This window comes from Mesoplodon mirus, assembly GCF_964341445.2.
Source record: "Mesoplodon mirus genome assembly, chromosome: 2".
NCBI lineage: Eukaryota > Metazoa > Chordata > Mammalia > Artiodactyla > Ziphiidae > Mesoplodon > Mesoplodon mirus.
This window is the reverse complement of record NC_138977.1, coordinates 222,025,077-222,047,715: the sequence shown is the minus strand read 5'-3', so window position 1 is coordinate 222,047,715 and position 22,639 is coordinate 222,025,077. Positions and strand designations below refer to the sequence as shown.

The 22,639-nt window shown below is 44.2% G+C and overlaps 1 protein-coding gene across 1 annotated transcript; it reads left to right on the top strand.

Moving 5' to 3' along the window:
* Positions 1-7,493: 7,493 nt before the first annotated feature.
* LOC309812324 (uncharacterized protein C10orf120 homolog) lies at positions 7,494-9,232 on the top strand (the record flags this gene model as incomplete). Its single annotated transcript, XM_082636010.1, is given in 4 exon segments — positions 7,494-7,693; positions 7,900-7,975; positions 8,517-8,835; positions 8,838-9,232. Coding segments are annotated over 4 exon segments (879 nt in total). The 3' UTR covers positions 9,122-9,232.
* Between the last annotated feature and the right edge of the window lie 13,407 nt (positions 9,233-22,639).

The window sequence follows — 22,639 nt, the reverse complement described above, 5'->3', positions numbered from 1 at the left end:
CTGGGATTCCAGGATGAAGGAAACCCCGTGGGACAGTGGCAAATTTTACTTCCTTCCTCCTGTTGGCAAATCTCATTCCTACTTTTGTTCCACTGCAGAAGGGAGAGGCACGTGTGAGAGATCAACACTCCCCTGTATATGCCTCAGCAGCCGGGCAGAGACCTCTCGCCAACACTGAGTCACCCCACTCAGCAAATGCCCTCAACCTGCTTCTCTTCACCCATCTCTTCTACCACTCCAGGCCCACTGCAGTTTGTAGAGTCTATTCCAGGCCAAAAATTAATAGAAAGCCAGGGAGGTGGATAAACATGCATAGCCTTTCCCCAAATTCTCATGCACCTTATCTCTGAACACCCATAGTTGGCCCTATGGGAAGTTTCTCTGAGCCCCTGGCTGTTAAGAATCTTCCCAATGTTGCCAGAATACCACCTTTCTTGCACCAGTTATAATGTGCATTATATTCTACACTGACCTTCTATATACCTGTCTCACCCCATTTTGTGAGATCTTCTGCAAGAGACAGACCCTGTCCTGTCTTGTTCATCTGTGTTTCCTCAACATCTAGCAGAGTTGAGCTCATGGCGTGCTTGAGTGGAGGCATGCGTGCACACATGAACGTATGTATGAATGTATGAGTACCAAAGAAAGCATATCCAGAGAAAAATGTTCTCCCTTACAGAGTATTACATTTAAGTAGACATTTAAGTAGACTAAATATCCTGCTTTGATACCCCTGTAACATGCATCTATAACGGGCAGTAATGTCAATACTTGCAAAATATACAGAGCAAACATTTAATGGTTAATCCACTCTCTAGGGTGCTTCTGTGGATAAGAGAAAAAAAAAAGTGAAAAGTTTGTTCACCCACCAGTCAAATGCCAGTCTCCTTCCATCACTATATCCCGACCCTAAATGTGCCAAGTCTTTGCCTCTGTATTTGGTGGCTCCTCCTTGCCCTGGGGACTCAGCTCCACCACTAGATCACATGACCTTGAGTAACTCCTCTTCATCCCTTTTTTTTTTTTTAACTCTCCACAGGTCGAATGAGCGCCCTGGTGAGCCCTGCATCTGGTGAGCTAGTTGGGATGTACCTCCCAGACATGGCCAGCTCCTTTTCTCTCACATTCTCTATTTGTTTGTTTACTTCTCTATGTAGCAACCCGGACAGGGGACAGAGCTGAATAAGATGTCAGGGGGCCATGGGCACAAGACAGGAATGGAGCCCGGACTCTGCCTAGTCATACCCTTCCCCAACCTAACCCATCTCCTTTCCCATTCCTTCCCATCATGGAGGGAGAGTAACACCACAGTCCTGCAATCTTGACTTGGTGTCAAGAAAGGACGGTCTTTTCTCCTATTTTACCTGTGTCCAGATTTCACAAGGAGTGACTGGCAGGAAGGAGTGTTCCAAATACAGGAAGCTGTCCATCCCCTTGTCTCCTGCTTTGTCTGGTTGCAGTGGGACCAGCAGAATCGTGGTCTGGTTTGCCTGGCACCATCTTCACGCCAGACTAATACAGGAAGTTGTTATTTAAAGGTAAGGGAAACCGCAATTAATGCCCTCCCTCCATAATCTGATAGAGTCTTGGAAAGGCTAAGTCATTTCTGCATTAGCCTATGGAAAGGTAAGATGATCTTCAGCCTGATTCTCCACATGAGTTCAGGCATTATCGCAGCTACAAGCATAGGCAGGTACTTCCGGCTTCATGGGAAGAGGGCAAGTTTCATGAGCACGAATTTAGCAGTGACTCTAGTGGTGACAGAGGGACAACAAAAAAACCCAATGCACCCTACAGCAGAAAACCAAGGAGGCGAGGGTAATTTGAATCTAGAAAGGGGTCATTTTAAAAAGAAAACACTTGAATGCAAATCTGTAGAGATAGAAAGTAGACTAGTGGTTGCCAGGGGATTAACTATAAATGAGCATGAGAGAGCTTTTGGGGGAAATATTCCAAAACTGAATTGTGAATTATATAATTCAGCAAGTTTATTAAAAATCATTGAATTGCATGTCTAAAACAGGAAAATTTTATGGTAGGTAAAGTATATCCTATGGCCCAGGGCTTCTTGGTTCACTTACAGCTCTATCTTAGCTATTTTTTTTTTCATTCCACAAATATTTATTGAGTGCCTCCTATGTGTCACAGACCATGCTGGGACTGCAAAAATAGCAATAAATAAGATTTTAAAAGTTCCTGGTCTCTTGGAGCTTACATTCTAATGGGAGGAGTGAGATAGTAATAAAGATAACTACAGATCGCTATAAGACAGTAATTCTTAACCCACATGGTAGGACCTCCTGGAGGGCATCCAAACATCCCAATGCCCAGGCCACACCCTATCAGACGCTCTTGGGTAGGATCTTAATAGCAAGACAGGCAGCCAAAGGAGAATTCTCAACGCCTCCTTTCAGACTGAGAATGTGGTGTTGCACAGTGGTCTCCATTAATCGGTGAGGAAAGGGCTAGGGAAGACCCTCCTTCTTGTGCCCTGGTATCTGTTACCTCAGCTCACCTCCGTGGGGCAGATTCCACTGGGGAGGGGGAGTCCTCCTTGGTGGGCCTGAAGTTCTGGTGGGAAAAAATAAAAAACACATGCAGGCAGGAATATCATCATCCTGGCCTAGATTCTGAGGTCTGATTAGATCACCCTTTTGGGACTTGACCTTCCCCAAATAATAATCTGTTCCCCCTCAGTCAGAAAAAAAAGAATTAGAGACCCTGCTTCTGACACCTCCATGTGACCAAGCATTCCCCAGAGGGCTAAAATGGAAACAGGCCTCGCCTTATCCATAGGTTCCACTGTTCTGGGTGGACCTCCCAAAGAGGCTCCCAAAGTGGACCTATTCCTAAGTAACTATTTGTAGCAACTCTGCTTGAGCCAGCATCTCCTCAATCCTTATGCCAAGAGGAAGCAGACAGGAAGCTGGAAACTGGATTTATTTTTTAATTTTAATCTTATTGGAGTATAATTGATTTACAATATTGTGTTAGTTTCAGGTGCACAGCAAAGTGGTCCAGTTATACATATACATACAATTGTTCTTTTTTAGATTCTTTTCTCATATAGGTTATCCCAGAATATTGAGTAGAGTTCCCTGTGCTATACAGTAGGTCCTTGTTGGTTATCTATCTTATATATGGTAGTGTGTGTATGTTCATCCCAAGCTCCTGATTTATCCCTCTCCCTCATGCTCCGGCTTTGGTAAACATGTTTGTTTTCAATATCTGTAAGTCTGGGAAACTGGATTTTAGAAACAGGTTGGTGCACAGCAGGTGAATCCTGACCACAAGTCCTCTGGGCTGACTCCATGGGGGTCCCTGTGGAGGTTGTGTGTCATCTGATTCCTCACAGGGCCAACCAGCTGCCTTTCACACTTTTCTGTGTGTGGGATTCACCTGAGGAGCTTGTTGAATTGCAGATTGTGACTCAGTTGATCTGGGACAAGGCCTGAAATTCTTCATTTCTAACCTGCTCCCGGGTTATACCACTGCTGCTGGTCCCCTAGCCACACTTTGAGTAGCACCCCGTGCTGAGTAGTCCCACACATTGAGTTGCAACTTTGTTCCTCTTGGACCAGCAGCATTGGCATCCCCTGGGAAGTTGTTAGAGATGCAGATCTTTAGGTTCCACCCCAAACCTACCGAATCTCTGCATTTTAATAAGATCTCCCTGGAGGGTTATATGCACATTAATGTCGGAGAAGCACTGACCTAGAAGACCTGTCCAGGAGGCTGGTCTGCCTAGAGCCAACGGCTTTGTAATGGGAACTATGATTTTAAGGCACACAGCTTCTCATATAAAGTCTGGATATAATGCAGTGTTAGAAAGGAGCACCATTCTCATAAACCAAGGGGGCTATCTCCATAGGGAATCTTAGCCCCGGAGTAGGGGGATGGCTGGTGGGTCTTTGCAGAGCCATCTTTCAGTGAGTGGCAAGATCCACCAGAGGGAGCCAGAGCCTAGGAGGTGACTGAAGGGACAGCTGTGGCAAGGGAGGAGGAGAAGCCCGGATGTTTTGTGTGTGACTTGCACACACAAACACACACACACGCAACCACACACATGTACACATACTCCTTGATAGCCATTATAATAATAAATTGGAAAATATACTTAAAGAAAAAGAGGGAGAAAATGAACATTAAAGTTAATAAGATGAGGGTAGGAAGTTAAGAAAGTTCAAAAGAAAAATGTTTTTAGGGAATAATATAAGAGAAATCATAAATATATATGCAATATAATATAGGAGAGTATCATTCCTACCTAGGATAGGAAATGATTTCTTAAACAAGACATGAAAAGCACTAACCATCAAGGAGAAGACTCATAAACTGGAGTGCAGCTGGCTTAAAAGAAATCTTTAAGAAAGGAGAGAGGCCAGTCAAGAATAGGAGCAGATATTTGCAACATAGGTTACTGGCAAAGGGCTTATATCAAGAATATGTAAAGAAGTTGTACATATCAATAAGAAAAAAAATATTAGAAAAAATTGACGAAAGACTTGTTGAATAGACATTTCACTAAGGGTAATCTCAATGGGCAATAGAAAAAGTGTTCAACCTCATCTGTAATCAGAAAGTGTAAATTAAAGCCACAGTGAGATATCACAAGATACCCATTAGTGTTGGCAAGAGGGAATTCTCATACTTTACTGGTGGAATGGTGAATTGTAGAGACAATTTGGAATAGAGCTGAAAATTCTCTAGGAAATCAAAGCACACATATCCTAGGGCTCAGCAATTCCACTCTTAGGTATGCACATGACAGAATAGGTGCAAGGAAACATGACAAGAATGTGCCCCAAATTTAAAAAAAACCAACCCAAATGTAAACAACAGAAGATTGATTAATAAATGAGTCTTCTCTTTGAAGAGAAGGTGGCTTCTCTTTGTTGCAGAGCCCAGGCTCTAGTTGCTCAGGCTTCAGTAGTTATGGCACGTGGGCTCAGTAGTTTTGGCTCACGGGCTCTAGAGTGCAGGCTCAGTAGTTGTGGTGCATGGGCCTAGTTGCTCCACAGCATGTGGGATTTTCCCAGACCAGGGCTCGAACCCGTGTCCCCTTCATTGGCAGGCGGATTCTTAACCTCTGTGCCACCAGGGAAATCCTATTCTGTGAAGGTGTTTTTGGACAAGATTAACATTTAAATCAGCAAACTCTGAGTAAAGTAGATTGCCCATTGCTCCATAATGGGGGTGGGTCTCATCCAATCAGCTGAAGGCCTGAAGAGAACAAAGACTTATGTCCCCTGAACAAGAGGAAATTCCGCCAGTGGACTTGAATTTCGACATGGGCTCTCCCTGGGTCTCCAGCCTGCTGGACCACCCCTGCAGATTTTGGATATTCCAGCCCACACTTATGTAAGTTAATTCCTTAAAATAAATTTCTCTCTGTCTCCAGATCCCACCCCAAACCTATCATTGCCATGGTGACATCACTTCTGTGCAGAGTGGCAGGGTGCCCTTTCTCACTCTCCTTTTCCCTGATGCCTGGAGGAGCTGAGTCCTGACAGTGCTACCCTTTTCTACCTGGACCTGCTGGGACAAGGCCATAGCTTCTCCATCTCAATACCTGGAGGTTACCAGGCTGCTGGTACATGGCCAGCCCTAGAATATCCCCCATCAGCCCACAGTCCACTGCTGATGTCTCTGTGTATTTCCTTCTAGTCTTTTTTTCTCCTGCATATTTGTATATTGACAGCATCCAGATCATACTCTATATAAGTTTTGTATTCTATCTTTTTAAAATATCACATTACATCATAAGCATATTATTGGAAATTTGACAAAGACTTGATTTTTTGATAGGCCCATAAGATTCTATCATGTATCATCCATTGGTTGTTCCACAAATATTTGTTGAGTGCTCGCAATGTGCCAGGTGTTGTGTGGCTTGTGCAAGCAGTTGACTGTAGGACAAATGTGTGAGTCAATGAATACAGGGCAGGAGGCTCAGAGGCACTTGTTGCTATTTCCAGGTTCACAGCTGTTCCAGGTAACTGAACTTGCCCAGGTAAGAGGAGCACCAATGTATTTTAGGTGGCTGACATCGGTATGAGCACTGGACCGAGCTCTAAATATCCCCATTTGGGGATGTTTCCTGGTAGAAGCAAAGGAAAGCTTTAGGACCAGTACTTGTCAGAGACAACTTCTTCCATAAGCTGCTTCTTTACTTTTTAAACTTATGTTTTCAATAGGTAATATGCTTACATTGTTCTAAAATTCAAGAAGAAATAATAATGTACACAATGAAAAGGCTCATTCCCACCTCTTCCTCATCTGCCAGGTACCCACCTCTGGTAACCATTTTTATCATTTTTTTGGTATGTATTATTCTAGAGTTTCTTTATGCAAATACAAGTTTCCTTTCCAGCACAAAAAAGTAGTCTACAGTTTATATACTTTTGCACCTTGCTTTTTGCACGAACAAAATTTCTCAGTGATATTTCCAAATAAAGATCTTTTTATTACTTCTATAGTCCTATTACTCCTATATAGTATCCCCTTGTATGGTCAACCATAACTCTCTAGCCAGTCACCTGTTAATGGACATTTGAGTTTCCCATTAGATTTGTCATCTCAAACAAGGCTGCACTGACAAACTTGTGTTTATTTTATTTTATACATGTAATTGCTGGGTCAAAGGGTAAACACACTTGTAACTTTTGGTATATAATTGCCTAATTACTTTCTACAGGATTGTGCCAATATACATTCCCACCAGCAACACTCTTGACCCTACTTTTGGGCAGGAACCCAAGATGATTGCTTATTAGGTCAACAGGCTGAACATCTGCTCTATACTAGATCCCATGATAAACAACCCCAGTGCAAAGAACTAGATGCTATTGGCACCTGCTTTTGAGCAGAGGGAGAGACAGACCTATTGGACAACCAAGTCAATATGTGACAAAGCACTATAGCATGATACAGGAAGTGCTGTGAGAATGTGGACAAAGGGATAATTTATTCTGCAAGGAATGCTTCAGAGGAAGCAATGGTTAAGCTGGGCCCTAAAAGACAAGCAAGTTGTCTAGGGGGAGAGAGGTATTTGAGACAGCGGGGAGCATGTCTAGAAGCTGATTCCAAGAACCATAGATAGAGTTCATGGATGGAGCATGAGGAACTAAGATTGGAGCTAAGATTGGAGAGGCAAGCCAATACCAGGGAGAGACTTTAGCTGATGAGCCTTCATCCTGAAAGAACTGAGCAGTCTTTATGGGCATATAAGTGGCAGTGACGTGGTCAGATCATCTCCCAGCCACACTCTCTGCCCACTCTATTCCTCTAGACTCCAACACGCCAGGAGCATGGTAGTGTGTGTCCATTTCACCCCAGGGGGTCATTGTTGCCTAAACTCAGACCTCACAATAGCTCCACATAGGCCAGTTATGATGCAAGAAGTTTATGACTGTCCCTTGGGTTCCCACTAAAACTGTCTTACAAAGAAACTCCAGGCACTGACACCTCCCTTCTTAGCCTATTGCTAGAGTATGATCAGAGAATGGGAGAATGGCTGTCAGAAGACTGGAAAACAGAGGGCTAGAGATTCAAGGGCCCAAGAAAGGATGACTACAGAGGGGAAGTCAAATAAGAATGGAACACCAGTCCAAGTATTCAATATAAGCGATTCCTTTCAGGATAAAGACTCCCTGTGCTGCCAGGGGGATCTATGTTCTGCTTCACCATTGGAGTGAGTATGACCTGTGCTTCTGGTCTATTCCTTCCCACCCATGTCAGAACGAGGCCAAGTGGAGGAGCCCACTCTAAGGCTGTAGAAACCCTGCTCACAGTGACACTACCCTGACTAATGTAGAATCACCCTTTGTGAGATTTCCCATTCCAAAGGGAAAACTAGGAGGACCTTTCCAAGTTCTAATACACCTCTCTGCCTTCCAGGATATGGACCAAATTCTACAAATCAGACCCACGCATTGCCCTCAGAAAATACTCCCCCTTGGAAAAAGAGATCCTAGTAAGTGCTGTGAAATTTATACACAGGGAAGCCCCATGGAAGCCAGGCAGTTAGGCTAGGGGAGCCAGAGGTTCAAAAACCACCAGCAATAGAGATGTAAGTCTCCCAAACAGCAGACTGGAGTTGGCCACTGTTTGGCCGTTGTGAGCTAGTGGCTTCCACACTTGCCTAACAAAAGCAAAATACTCTCTTATTTCGAAGTCCCAAGTAGGAATATAACTACAAGTGATAACAAATCACGGAAGCTGCCTTTTCTCAAGCCCTTATCTTGCACTAGTTGCTTTCATATATGTTATCTTATGGAGACCTCACAGGGGCCTGTAAGATCAATAAAATTCTTTCAAATTCATAGTAGGTAAGAAGGAGAGTCAGGAGTTGAACCCAGGCTCGTCTGACCCCAAAGATCTGCCCTCTTTCTCACTACACAGGGGCTCGGGCACCCTCAGCGATGGAGGGTGAAGGTGTCACTAGGTAATTGTTCCTGTGGGTGCCCCCTGCTCCTGTCCCGTTGAGATTTTAACCATCCCTTTGCCGTTGTCAGCGTCTAGGTGGTGTTCACACCATAGCAGCCAGGAGGTTTCTGACTTATAAACAAGAGGAAGAACGGAAAATGCTCAGGGAGAGGCTGAACATCAGCGAGCACATAGAACGAATGCAGCTCGCTCGAGCCCTGAGGAATAAGCAGCTTTTACCCTACACTGAAAGATTTAGGAGCTCTTCGCTTCTGTCTGGAGGAGGCCTGGGCCTCCCGGCAAGAGGCAAAACTGGGGAAGGCAAGGATGACCGAGACGCCGATCACTGCGACGACGCCCATCAAGAGAAGAGAGATGAGGCAGAGAGCAAAACCACGGAAAGACAGGAAATAAAAACGTAATTTTCAACTCAGAAGAACCAAAAAAATGTGTAACGTACCATCCACATGACCTAAAACCATTCCTCCCCGGCAAAAAAGCAGAACGATCCATCGCTGGCTTAACAAACGGAAATCTTTTGCACCTGGCCGAATTCCCTGGAGACCTAATGCTGATGAATCAGGATTTTATATCACGGGGAATCCACCCCAGTGATGTGTCAAAGGCCAGCTGCCTGGAAGAAGGCAGTGCCTGGAAAGAGTACATGCACAAAGCTGCTACCCACCATTATTAAAGGTTTATTTATTCCCCATGGAAACCGAGTGTCCTGGTCCTTATTACTCCTGCAGCTCTGCCCCAGGTGGCTTCCCTCTTTCTCTTTTTTCTTTCTTTTCTTTTTTTAGCTTTAAAAATTTATTTAAAAATTATTTTATTTATTTATTATTTATTTATTTATTTTATTTACTTATTTTTGGCTATGTTGGGTCTTCGTTGCTGTGCACGGGCTTTCTCTAGTTGTGGCGAGCGGGGGCTACTCTTCGTTGAGGTGCACAGGCTTCTCATTGCAGCGGCTTCTCTTGTTGCTGAGCACGGGCTCTAGGCGCACGGGCTTCAGTAGTTGTGGCACGTGGGTTCAGTTACTGTGCCTTGTGGGCTCTAGAGCGCAGGCTCAGTAGTTGTGGTGCACGGGCTTTGTTGCTCCGCGGCATGTGGGATCTTCCCAGACCAGGGCTCCAACCCGTGTCCCCTGCATTGGCAGGCGGATTCTTAACCACTGCGCCACCAGGGAAGCCCCCAAATTTTTATTTTATGTTGGAGGAGAGTTGATTAACAAGGTTGTGTTAGTTTCAGGTGTCCAGCAGAGTGATTCTGTTATACGTATACATGTATCTATTCTTTTTCAAATTCTTTTCCCACTTAGGTTATTCAGAGTATTGAGCAGAGTTCCCTGTGCTATACAGTAGGTCCTTGTTGGTTATCTATTTTAAATATAGGAGTGTGTACATGTCAGTCTCAAACTCCTTAACTATCCATCCCCCACACCCTTCCCCCCTGGTAACCATAAGTTCGTTCTCTCAGTCTGTGAGTCTATTTCTGTTTGGTGGCTTCCCTCCTTTTCTCCTTACAGGACCCAATCTCCAGGGTGTCCTTAAGGTAAGACCTAGCTGCTGAGGCTTCCTGGTGTCAGGCAACTGTTGGCTCTAAGCTGCTCCCCCTCCCCCAGCAGCCCAGGCCTTCCCAGGATGCAGGCTCCTCCTTTTCACCTACTCCCATGGGGCCTGTATCAGTTACCTGCTTCTGTGAAGCAAGTCGCCCCCAAATTTAGCAGCTTACACCAACTTTCATTAATTTAAGTTATAATTCTAATTGTGGGTCAGCAATTTGGGCTGGTCTCAGCTGAGTTTCTCCTGTGTCTGCAGTCAACGGCAGGTCATTTGGGTGGCCCTCTTTCTTGGGGGAGAGCTATCAGCTGGGTCAGTGGGAGTGAGGGGTTACATCTTTCCTCTTCCAGCAGCTATAGCAGGCCAGCCCCAGGCTTATTCACGGGGCCACTGCAGGAGCCGAGAGGGCAAGCAAAAGTCTGCAAGGACTCTTGAAGCCAAGACCAGAACCGGCACACCACCACTTTGCCACATTCTGTTGGCCAAAGCAAGATACACGGCCAGGTCCAGATGCAAGGGTGCGTAGATGGACTTCACCTCTTGTTGGGAGGAGGTGCAAAGTCATACTGCAAAAGGGCATGAGCTCAGGGAGGCTGGTGCAGACAGGACCGTGGCTGCAGTCAGTCTGCCCCAGAGCCCCTGGGGCTGGAGCTGGGACCAGCCTATAGCCCAGATGAGGGGAAAGAACCCTGCTCAGGAAAGAGGCTGCCCAGGCCTAAAGGCTAGAGGTCTGTCCCGTGCTCCCCACTTCTTGCCTAGACATGCAGCTTCTACCTTGGAAGGCAGAGCCTGCCTGTTCCCGGCCTGATCTCTGCCGCCTTCCTCTTCTGTGCAGCCAGGTGACTTACACCCTCCCCATCAAGTCAAGTGCAGGCACAGGACACGCAAGGCTGTAGCGGGCACAATTCCTTTGGATGTGTCAGGAGGACGGTCCAAGGTCCCTGCGGTCAGTTATTGCTACTCCCATGAAGGCCCTGCCTCGGCCCAAAGGTGGCAGATCTGGGAGATATTTCAGCGTTTGAGAAGATGACACATTCGTTTCTTGTCTGCATCTGAAACCCAGAAGGATCCCCGGTTAATCACACTCTGTCCTCAGCAACTCTGCACACAGTTGGAAAGACACTGAGCTTGTCCACAGGTACAGCTTCCGGGGACAAGGCCAGCATTCTTTCTAGATCGTTCCTCTCCGTGGATTTTTCGCAATTGGCTCTTTCAGAACCACAGCTCTCCTCCAAGCAGAGGGGGAGTCATGGGCGGGAGGCCGACCCTCTCTCATTTTCCAGGAGAACTCCACTGGCCATAGCCACAGGTTAAGAGAAAGTATTGTATCGGTAGCTGCTATTGCCAAGACAGCGATTTAGGGAGAGGTAACATAATTCCAAAGTCATCAGTGGAAGAATCAGTATAAACCAAAGGAATGCTCTAACTTTTCAATTGGGGCAAAGTTGGAACTTGGAGAGAAGGAAAATATTATTTCCAATATTGATGTAACTTCTCCAATGGCTATAAAATTGTGAATATCAAAGTAACACATGAAAACTCAAACCAGTTTGAAAACATTTTAAAGCTATTTAGCTGGATCCTAAACATTGCTCAAGATCAGCTCTGCAATGTGGTAGAAAGTTCTTTGCATGAGAAGCGAGACCAGTGCTCTTCTCAGAGATCTACCACCAACCAGCTGGGAAGTGTGGGTAAACCACAACATTCTCTGTGACTCAACTTCCTCAGCAGTTAAATGAGCTCAACAACTAGAGCATCACCAAGGTCCAGTTCTGGGATTCATTGAACTAGCTGTTTGCAGTGGAGTTTGCATTGCTCACCATCTGCTTAGTGTCACAACCTAAGAACTGTGTTAACAGCACCAGGTGGTGCTGGTCTGGAGACATTTTCACCGAGTCCAGTAGTCACCTCTGAGAATAAATCAGGGAAGGTGTTAACAGAATGCAAGGGGTTGCTCTACTAGCTGTTGGCAGTAACAACCTTGTTGATAGTGTCATTTTAATTACAATAAACATCAATTACTTGGAGCCATCCAGAAATAACCCACAGTTAACCATACAGGTTTGTGTATCTGTGTGCCATCTTCTAGGAAGTATATATGAAAATAAACTTAGATTTATTTATTATTAAAGGTTTCTGAAAAATCTCTGAATGAAGTATGTATTCCTTCTAACTGCTTACCTGGAGTTATATAAACACACCCAGATGATAATATTTGATAAAAAGATAAGTGACCTAAAGAGCCCTGCAAGAGCCTTAGGCTATGGTGGAATTTAATTAAAATTTTATTTTTTATTTTTTTAACTAAAAAAAATTTTATTGAAGTATAGTTGATTTACAGTGTTTCAGGTATACAGCAAAGTGCTTCAGTTATATATTTACATATATGTATATATATGTGTATATATATTTATACTCTTTTTCAGATTCTTTTCCATTATAGGTTATTACAAGATATTGAATATAGTTTCCTGTGCTATACAGTAGGTCCTTTTTTATCTATTATATACATATCAGTATGTATCTGTTAAACCCAAGTTCCCAATTTATCCCTCCCCCCCGCTTCCCCTTTGGTGACCATAAGTTTGTTTTCTATGTCTGGGAGTCTGTTTCTGTTTTGTAAATAAGTACATTTGTATCATTTTTTATTTAGATTACACATATAAGTGATATCATATGATATTTGTCTTTGTCTGACTCACTTCACTTAGTATGATAATTTCTAGGTCCATTCATGTTGCTGCAATGGTAATATTTCATTCTTCTTTTTAGCTCAGTAGTATTCCATTATATATTTGTACCACATCTTCTTTATCCATTTCTCCATTGATGGACACCTAGGTTGCTTCCATATCTTGTTTATTATAAATAGCGCTGCTATGAACATTGGGGTGCATGTATCTTTTTCAGTTAGAGTTTTCATCTTTTCCAGATATACACCCAGGAGCGGGATTGCTGGATCACATGGTAACTCTATTTTTACTTTTTAAAGAACTGTGGTGGAACTTAGAAAGCCTTTGGGCATCAGCCCAAAAAGACTTCTGGTAAGGAGTAATTTAATCTGAAATTTGTAACAATTCTTTATTCCTTGAGAACTCTGATACAAAGTAGCCTTGTGGGACAAGTGATAGATTAAATTTTTCCCAGAAGTCCAGTATTGGTTATTCAATATACAGAGGCAAAAAGAGATAGATGACAGATAGATAGATAGATAGATAGATGATAGATTGATAGATAGATGATAGATAGATAGATAGATAGATAGATGACAGATAGATATTTCAGACGAAAAAAGAATCTGATAGTTGATTTTCACATAAGCTTAATGTTGTCATTACTGGAAAAAGTCAGAACTTCTTTGGACCTCCTTACACTTACAGTTTAGTAACAGTTTCATTTCGAATTACTTATGGAAACAGACCTCATTGTCTTTTCCATTCTTAGAACCAGTACAGATTTTAATCTGTTCTTGCCCAAGACTCACAGGAGCCCTATGGTGTCAAGAGAGGGCTCATTTACGAGGATGGTATCTGAAGAAGGTGATCAAATGAACTGGAAGATTCTGGGATGAAACATCTGGCTAGCACTTTGGACATGGCCAGACCTTCAGCTCCATTTCCTGAAGAGGCACTGGGTGTTTCCTGCTATAGTTCACCCCTAGACTGGGTCTGTTGCCCCCCTTTGGGATCCCATAGCAATCTGACTTTGCTCCCTCCACCTTCCCTGTTTCATCTTTCCTCATGTATAACCCGCTGGGTGATAAGCCATTTGTGTGACCCCACTGCCTACGTTCAACTTAATCATTCTGGCAGCCCTAGCGTCTAGCACACCTTCTGTACTCCATAAATCATTACATCATTGTAATGAGGTGACATTTACATTCCTTAGAGCTGGTACCAGGATGTATCTTAGGGTAAATTGTCTTTCTTGGGGAAAAATACCTTACAATCCATTTTGAGCTGGAATGGGATACTTGAGGAGCCCCCCAAACAAAACAAAAGAATGGTTAAGCCTTCTTCATGGGGAAGTGAGAGGAATTTTCAATTTTCTCTTGAAAAGGGGAGAAAGAAGGGAGAGAGAAGAGGGAGGAACTAGTGAGATGGAGTAAGGCAGAGTGCATGGGTAGAAGGACCACATACAACCCCCAGGTGGCGACGAAAAGGAAGACTTGGACTCCACCCTCAACAAGCTTATGAACTGGTTAAAGAATGAGATGAATATTCAAAAATGTTAATACCATGGAGCCCCACCTATCCAGGTTTATTTTCCTCTCTGCACCATGAATCTCCAGTTTCAGCAAACAGGCCTTCAGATTCTGCCCTGAAGGAGATGCTGAGAGTTCAAGGACCACATGGGCTATGGCGGTGGGCACACCTGGGTGCAAGTCCTTGTTCCATTATGAGGTGAGCTGCGGGATCTCGGTCAAGTTCCAGACATCTCTCAGCTTCAGGCTCCTTACCTGTAAATGGGAGCAATAATGTGTCTCCCTCACAGGACGTTGGAGGATTAAATGAGGAAATGTGTGGGAAACACTAAGAACAGTTAATTCAGCATGAGGCTTGGTAACTACTTCATATCAGCTGAGAGTTTATAATATCTAAATATTATTATTATTGGGTTCAATCTGGTTGAAGCCCCCCATGTAAAAATTCAATAAAATGTATATGCTTTTCTCCTGTTAATCTGTCAGTTTAATTTTTAGACCCAACCAGGGATCCTAAGAAAGTCAAAGAAAATTTTTCTTCCCCTACAATATGCATGTCTGCTACTTCAGTTCAGTGTTTCATCAAAGTCTCCAAAAGCCAGCAAAGCTATCAGAAAAGACAATCTGATAAATATCGAGAATAATCAGAGGGAAATATGCAAAATATAATGCTTGGAAACATCCATCCTAAAGGTTTACCTAAAATGATTCTTATGTGAAACGATTCTTAAACTTTTTGACTGGAAAAATCAAATCATAGAAACTGTGACACCTTTAGAGCAGTGGCTCCCATACTGCTACCCTGAGCTACATTGTAATATTCACATTGAATAAAAGAGCCTCAATATCAGTTTGAGTAATTATTGCTCATCTTTGGTACAAACTCAGAATTCTTCATATGAAAAAACCTAGGAAGTTCAAAAAGCTTGATTTTTAGTGCAAATACCCAAATTCCTAGATAGATTAAATCATGCTCTGATTGCATCTCTCTTTTTCTTTTGTATTCTGTGGTAATTGCCTCCTGAGAGATTAAGCACAAAAGATTTAAAATCCACAAAAGTACCCTAATGCACCAGTGAATGTTCGAGACATTCCACTTAGGTTCATTACTTACCATTTGGTAAGCACTCTTACTGGTGAATAGTATAGCTTTTAGCTTCTAAGCCATACATTACCCTGACAATTCAACTCGTCTCCCATATCAGGTGTTATTTTAGCAATTTTTGAAATAGAGGGTATAAGATATTCTTTCCTGTTTAGGGGAGGAAATTTTCCATTTAAACCTGAAACACTATTGCTTTTAAAGAGACATATGGCATTCTTAGTTTCAAAATCATGGTGGTATTCAAGGGCTTGAAATATGAGGGGGGGAAATGTTACTTAATTTTATTTTCATCCTAATGCGTACCAGGTTTATAAGCATCAAATGGTAAATATTATAACAATAGAAACTATTCCTCTAATAGCTGAAGGAAGAAAGGACTCATACACCTGTTTTTCACTTGCCCCTACATCCCAGCTGTCTGTGCACATAGTATGGGAGAGGAAAAATGTCCCCCTTTACGCCTTCTAGATTCTGTGCCTGCTCTAAGAATTAAACTGGCATAAGACAGATTAACCACTGGGGGGAAAAACAAGTTTAATTATGGATGTATTTATGGAGCCCCATAAAGATATGGGACTCAAAATACGGCCAGATGATTGGGACTTACAAACCATTCTGAGCTAAGGGAAAGGATAGGAATTGTAGGTGAAGAGAAGGCAATTTCAAGGACAGGTGGGAAGAGAAAATGTATGGGAAACAAAAGTTCTTGCCCTTCCAGGCAGGTAAACCTCAGGTGAAAAAAAAATGATCTCAAAAGTGATCTCTGGGAGCAGCTCTCCTCCCTTGTAAATACTCTTTCTAATGGAAATTTCCTTTATGAATGTAGATTTCCCTTACAGAAGGGTACCTTCTCCTGCATCTACAGTTTCTCAGAAATAACCGGCTCAAAATAATCCTTATGCCAAAGGGGCATATTTGGGGTGGCCTATTCTGCTACCCTTCATAGATTTTCTGATTTTTTAATTATCCTTGTATACTTGGAATAAATCCTATATTTTCATGATTATTTTTTACATTGCTAAATTTGATTTCTTAACATTCTATCCTATTTTATCTTATCTTTGCATCTAAGTTAATAAATTAGTTTCCTTCCTGAATTGTCCTTGCTCATTATGTTATCAGATTATAGTTATATCAGATTTTTCTAAAGTTGTTAAATGAGCTGGTAGACCTTTCACCTTCTCTAAGATATTTTAAATAAGATAAGGATTTTTGAAGAGTTTATTTTTATTTTTTTTGGTAAAACTATCTGAACTTAGGGTCGTTTGGAGTAGAAAACTTCTGATTATTTACTCCATGTTAAATGATTATTTGTCAATATTTTTATTTCTTCTTGGATAAACTTGTATTTTCTGATTTATATTTTCTTCAAAACTCTCTATTTTTTCTAATGTTTTACATTATTTAGTATACAGTTGTTTATATATTCACTCTATTTTTAAAATAGCATCTGTAATTTTTGTTCATAGTATAAGTTCCCCATACTCCACTCCACTTTTTGTTCCTGGTCAGTCTTCCTAGAGGATTTTCTTTCTTTCTTTCTTTCTTTTTTTTTTTTTTTTTTGCATTACGCGGGCCTCTCACTGCTGTGACCTCTCCTGTTGCGGAGCACAGGCTCCGGACGTGCAGGCCCAGCGGCCATAGCTCACCGGCCCAGCCACTCTGCGGCATGTGGGATCTTCTTGGACCGGGGCACGAACCCGCGTCCCCTGCATCTGTAGGCGAACTCTCAACCACTGCGCCACCAGAGAAGCCCAGAGGTTTTTCTTTTTTACTAGCTTAAAAAATAAAACAGATTTTGGTTTTGTTGGTGCTCTCAATTCTATTTCCTTAGATTTACTTAACTAAAATTTTAACAGAACTCACTTTTTAATTTTGTGTTTTAAATAAATGTATTTTAAGGTTCTATGTTTGCCTTTAAATGCCAAATAGCTGCATCTAACAAAATTTGATGTCAGCTACATTCATCATCATTATATTCTAAACATTTAATAATTTCTATTACCATTTTACTTCCCTCTCAAGAATTATTTTATTTTGGAGTTCATTTTCAAGTTTACAAATAATTTAATACTTTTATTTTACTATTTACTATTTAATTGCCTTGAAGTCATAAACATGGTCTATATGACATCTTTAATTACTGGATTTAAAAATTAATCTATGACACGATTAATTTTTGTGAATGTTCAACACGTCCTTGAAAAGACAGTTCATGATTTCTAGGGTATGAATCCTATATTCATCTTTTAGATCAAAATTTTAAATATTCACACTTTGTGGTAAAATCACCCACCACATTCATTTCTCCTTCTACCATGATCAGTTTTTGCTTTGCAGTTATGTCAAATGTGCAATCTGTGATTGTTGTATCTTCTTAGTGGACTTTTTCCCACTATTTTTAGTACTATTTTAATTTTTATCCTTATTATTGATTCGTGCATTAAATATCTCATTTGATATGAATATTTCAAATCATCATATTTTGGGAGGGATGGGATATTATATTTCACAACTTTCATGGATTGTTGTGCTGTTCTGACGGCAATCACATGGCTTCCACTGTTGATGTGCCCTATGGTTTACCCTCACAGTGTGATGAGTGGGCACAGCACAGCTCAGGAATTAGACGGCCCTGATCATAGTCCTGTGGGCATGAGAGCTGGATGGCTTTACACAAGTTATTTACTCTCCCTAAGCCTCAGTCCATTCATCTGTAAAATGGGAATTTAATAGTAATGGCTTCCTTGGGTTCTGGAGGATAATCCACACATACACGGCTCAGTGCCCAGCCCAGGGAGCCTCTCCAGTACATTACCTGCCACTGTCAACATCCTATGACAACCACTTCCTTTCCCAACTAGATACTTCTTTCCTCAGTAAATAGAAATCAACAAATGCTCTGGAAACTATTTGACCATAAATGTCAACCTGAACACTGGGAGTCCATCTCCAGCTGCCCTTCCTGGGCCCTGAGGTGGCATTGGATTGGGGGGCACAAAAGAAACCTCCCCACCCTGGGGTGTCCACCACGTCTGCTCTGGAAAATATAAATGAAGGTTTGCCTGAAAGCAGGTGTTAAGTTCAGAACCAGAAATTATCCCTGTCACTTCAGGTGGCGTCTCTAGACTGGACCCACATCTACAGTGAACGCCTCTGATCTAGAATCTGAGGTCCCGGCTTTGAAGCAGAGGGAACATGCAGCCCCTTGTAGGAGTTCAAGACATGTCACCCTGAAACATGCCATCTTGGCATATTGATGATTTGAACTGAAAGCACTTGAGAAACAGCAGATGCAGGAAGGGCTCTGATGGACGCATTTCTACCTACAAGCTGCCCACAAAATGTCCCAGCAGAATGGCGCCCCCCCTGGGCCAGGCAGACAGGAAGGTCCTCCTCACAGCAGCCTGGGACGGATGCTGACAGGGGTCTGTGATCACACACTGACCGCACTGACCTGTCCTTCCACTTGCCACCATCTACATCTCCGAGTCCCGACCTGCATTGCCTGAAGGAGATGAGAGCTGTGAGGAGGAGAGGGGAGGGGAGAGCCTAGTGATGGGGGCCGCCCTGCCCTGAAGTGTGAGGGGCAAAGGTGAGCAGGGGAGGAACCACAGGGCGAGGGCAGGGAAGCCGAGTGAGGAGAGCTGAAAAGAGGGGCTGGAGCAGAACGGGGGACAGAAGGGGGAAGCACAGGCGACAGAGGTCCAGAATGAGGGAGAAGAAGACGGGGGTCTCCCTGAAGAAATGACGGCTTCTTTTTCCCTCCCCGCATCGGGAATCAGCGTTACTCTCCATCCTGCGGTCAAGGGCAGTCCCAGCAGCAGGGCTAGGCCCTCCCTGTCAGGACATCCTCAGCCCCTGGGGGAGCTGCTGTTCCTGCTGTTCGTTCCCGAACTTCTGTTGTTGCCACATCTCAATCCCCGGGGGCAGGTGCAGAGCACGCCCCCCTGTCCTGGGGCTTCCGCAGGGACCCCCGTTTCCCCATCGGTCACCCCCTCCAGCTCAGGTCCAGCCAGGGTCCCCCCCTCCAGCACCCACACGGTCACAGCTCCAAGAACGCCTCCAAAACGAAAGCACGTCTGGTTCCCCTCATGCAGGTCTGGGCTGAGCCCTGGCTGCCCCGCAGTGCATCCCAGGGACATTGGCTTAAGGCAGGAGGGAGCGGGGAGGCAGGGAGACCCAAGAAAACATCTCAGAACAAAGACAGGGGAGCCCAGAGAATGTTTAAAAATCAAGGTGGTCTCAGCCCAGGGTCATGGCCATCCTGTTGGACCCCTCCTCCTCCAGCCCAGGGGGAGGGAGACATCTCGTTGGAGGAGAGTATCTTGCAAACTCTCTTCGCTGGCAACAAGCAAACTGCATAGAATCTCTAGGTTGAACAGGAAGCAGAGAGAGAGGCCCAGGAGTAAGGGGCTCGGGGCCAGGCTTTAACTGTGCTGAGCAGCAAGGCCCAAGGGATGGCGCTGGACAGCTTCATCTTAGCGGGCCTGGCGGCAGCCTCAGGAATAAGCCTGGCCCTGGAGGCCTGGGGCTATAGAGACACAGCCGCTGACACCTGATCTCCTCCCTCCCTCTGGAGGCCAGGCCAGCAGGGCTGCAGGAGCCTCGGGTTCTCTAGAGGGAGAGAGGCTGCCTGCTACTTACCCCTTGTCTTTCTCAGACACTTCTGTGTCCTTTCTCACCCAGACTGGGAAATAATGGCCAGTTCCTTCTCTTCCTCTCCTCTTTCTGTGGTCCTGGATGAAGGGTGACAAGCTGACCACCTGCCACATGGAACTCTTGTTTGGGGAGCACCTCCTGCCTGGGGTTAAGTGACAGCACTTTCACCTCTAGTAACTTGCAGAAGCCTCACAACACTTTGGACAGGATGGGAACTGAGACCCAGAGAGATCAAGGGACTTGCCCAACATCACAGGGTGACAGTGGCAGGAGCAGGATGAGGTCTGACCTCCTGGCTGCCTGGTCTCTCTAAGAGCCCTCCTTTGTCACTCAGGGCAAAGGCACATAAACAGCCCCCAGTCTGCTCCAGGTGTGGGTCAGGATTGGTGGGGCAGCTGGAGTACATACCAGCCCATGTGTGGTGTCTCCACAAGGACGACATGGGTACACACGTCGGAGTTCCTTCTATATTTATAACACCAGTACCACATGGCTCGGTCCAAGGAGTGTCACAGTTATAAGAACACAGGAAAACTTCCTGTGGAAGACAGTCTAGCAGGTTCTCACCAGATTCCACAGGAGTTTCCATATGGCCCAGCTTTCCACTAGGTATTTACCCGAGAAATGAAAATGTATGTCCACACAGAAAATTATGCATGAATATTCGTAGCAGGATTATTGTAAGAGACAAAGTGTGGAAACAACCCAAATGTCCAACCACTGATGAATGGGTAAATGAAACGTGGTCTGTCCATACAATAGAAGTCATTCAGCCATAAAGAGAAATGGCAGCCCAGCTGCCTTCGAAGGAGTATTAGCAACTACAAACCAAACAGGAAGATGAGAGTCCAGTTTCCTGAAAAAAAAACATCTCTGGATTTTACCAAATCTTTCAAAATTTCTTGTTGATCAAAAATCCTATAATTAATATCTAATTTTTTAAATTGTTATTTCTCCAATTGCCAGGGGAGTTGGTCTCTTTTTTTGTTTCTAATGCAACTGCAGCTCTTTGGTGAAATACCTGTTCATACATATCTATTACTATTGCATCACTCATCTTTTTCTTATGGATTGTAGAAACTTCCTGTCCTTTCCAATCCTTATCTCTTTTCATAGAGGCCCTAATGGGTTCACAGTGTGGAGAAACGTTCCACCCCAAGCAGAACCCGGGGAAGCTGCCTTGAGCCATCTGGTCACTCAAGCTCTCCTGGCTGATGAATGGGGGAAGAAGCACACTGGACACTTTCTCCCTCTCAGGATACAATGAGAATTCTGCTTCAGTCGTTAAGCTCCCTGGTTATTACTAATATAAAATATAATATTTCCTAACAGTTCTCCTTCTGTCTAGAATCTCCCTTTCCTAATCTTTCCCTGTTACCCCTCACAGCCACCTTTACTCAGAATACTACCCGGCCCTGGTCTGTGGAGAGGACAGATGAACTCCCCAATGGATATAAATGCAAGAATTGAGCCAACACGGGAACCCTGGGGAAAAGGTAGTTCCTCATCTTACGTCCCAGCCCAAGCATCTGCCTTCAACTCCAAAGTGTCAGGCCGGCTGTCCTCCCAGCAGTGTCCAAGCACGGCTGTGGCTGCCTGGGGAGAAAAAGTAAGCACGGTCCCTTTTCCAGGGAACCTTTTCCAGGGAACCTTTTCCAGGGAAATTCAAAGTTCCTAAAATCACAATGTCCTCTGGAGGAAATTTATGGGTAAACAGCAGTTTTTGAGGGTTTTTGCCCCTCGGATTCTGTCCCCAAAGGTCACACCTGGTTTCTGAACAAGACTGGTCTCCGTGCTTCTAAGCTCCTTCCCTGTGGACTGCTCCACAGCACATCTTTCCTCTCCTTCTCCATGAGATGTGCTAGTTGTCTCCACCTGGCTCACAGACCCCCTACGTGCCTTCCACCCCATCAGAACTTTCCATCTACTCTCTTTCTAGATGGGCGTCATCTCCTGCTGAGCACCCAGGCTTTATTCTCACGGAAGAGTTCAAGGGTCTCTTGGGCATTTTGTAAGCTGCCTCCCCAGCATGGATTCCCTCCTCATTGACAGAGAACCACAGGTTTATTCAGTTTCTCTTCCCCCCTGAATGCCCCATGGGCTTTGGGAGAGGTTGACCCCAGACCCAGCTCTGAGAACTGGCCTCAGTGGTGGAAGAGGTGGTGTGAGTGTCACCAGGAGGCTCTCCGTCCTGGCTGGTGATGGTGCAGGAATGAGTGTGTCCCCCAAATGGGCCACTGAAGTGAAAGGAAAGGTCTGGCTGCAGGGAAGGTGGGAGAGGTCTGCTCTCCACTTCCTCCCAACTGAAAGTGAAGCCAAGTCACAAGGCAAGAGGAGGGCAGGGCTGCCAGTCCAGAGCCACTGGGCAACCTCACCTCCAAAGCCTCCACTCTTCCAGCCCCAGGAGTCATCCCCGTCCTTGTTGTTGAAGGCATTTGAGATGGGGCTTCAATCACACGCAGCAGGAAACATCCTCACCCATTTAAGGTCTCATGAATCCGAGGACAGAAAGTGCTTCTAAGGTTCCTTAGAGACTCAGAAGAACAAGAGCTGTCTTCTGTTTGAGCCCCCCAAGCTGAGCAGACCTGCTCCATCTCACTTTTCTTTAGAGGAAAGGCTATATTGGCTATACTGGAGGAAAGCCTCCAATCCAATGTTGACTAAACTTGATGACAGTCA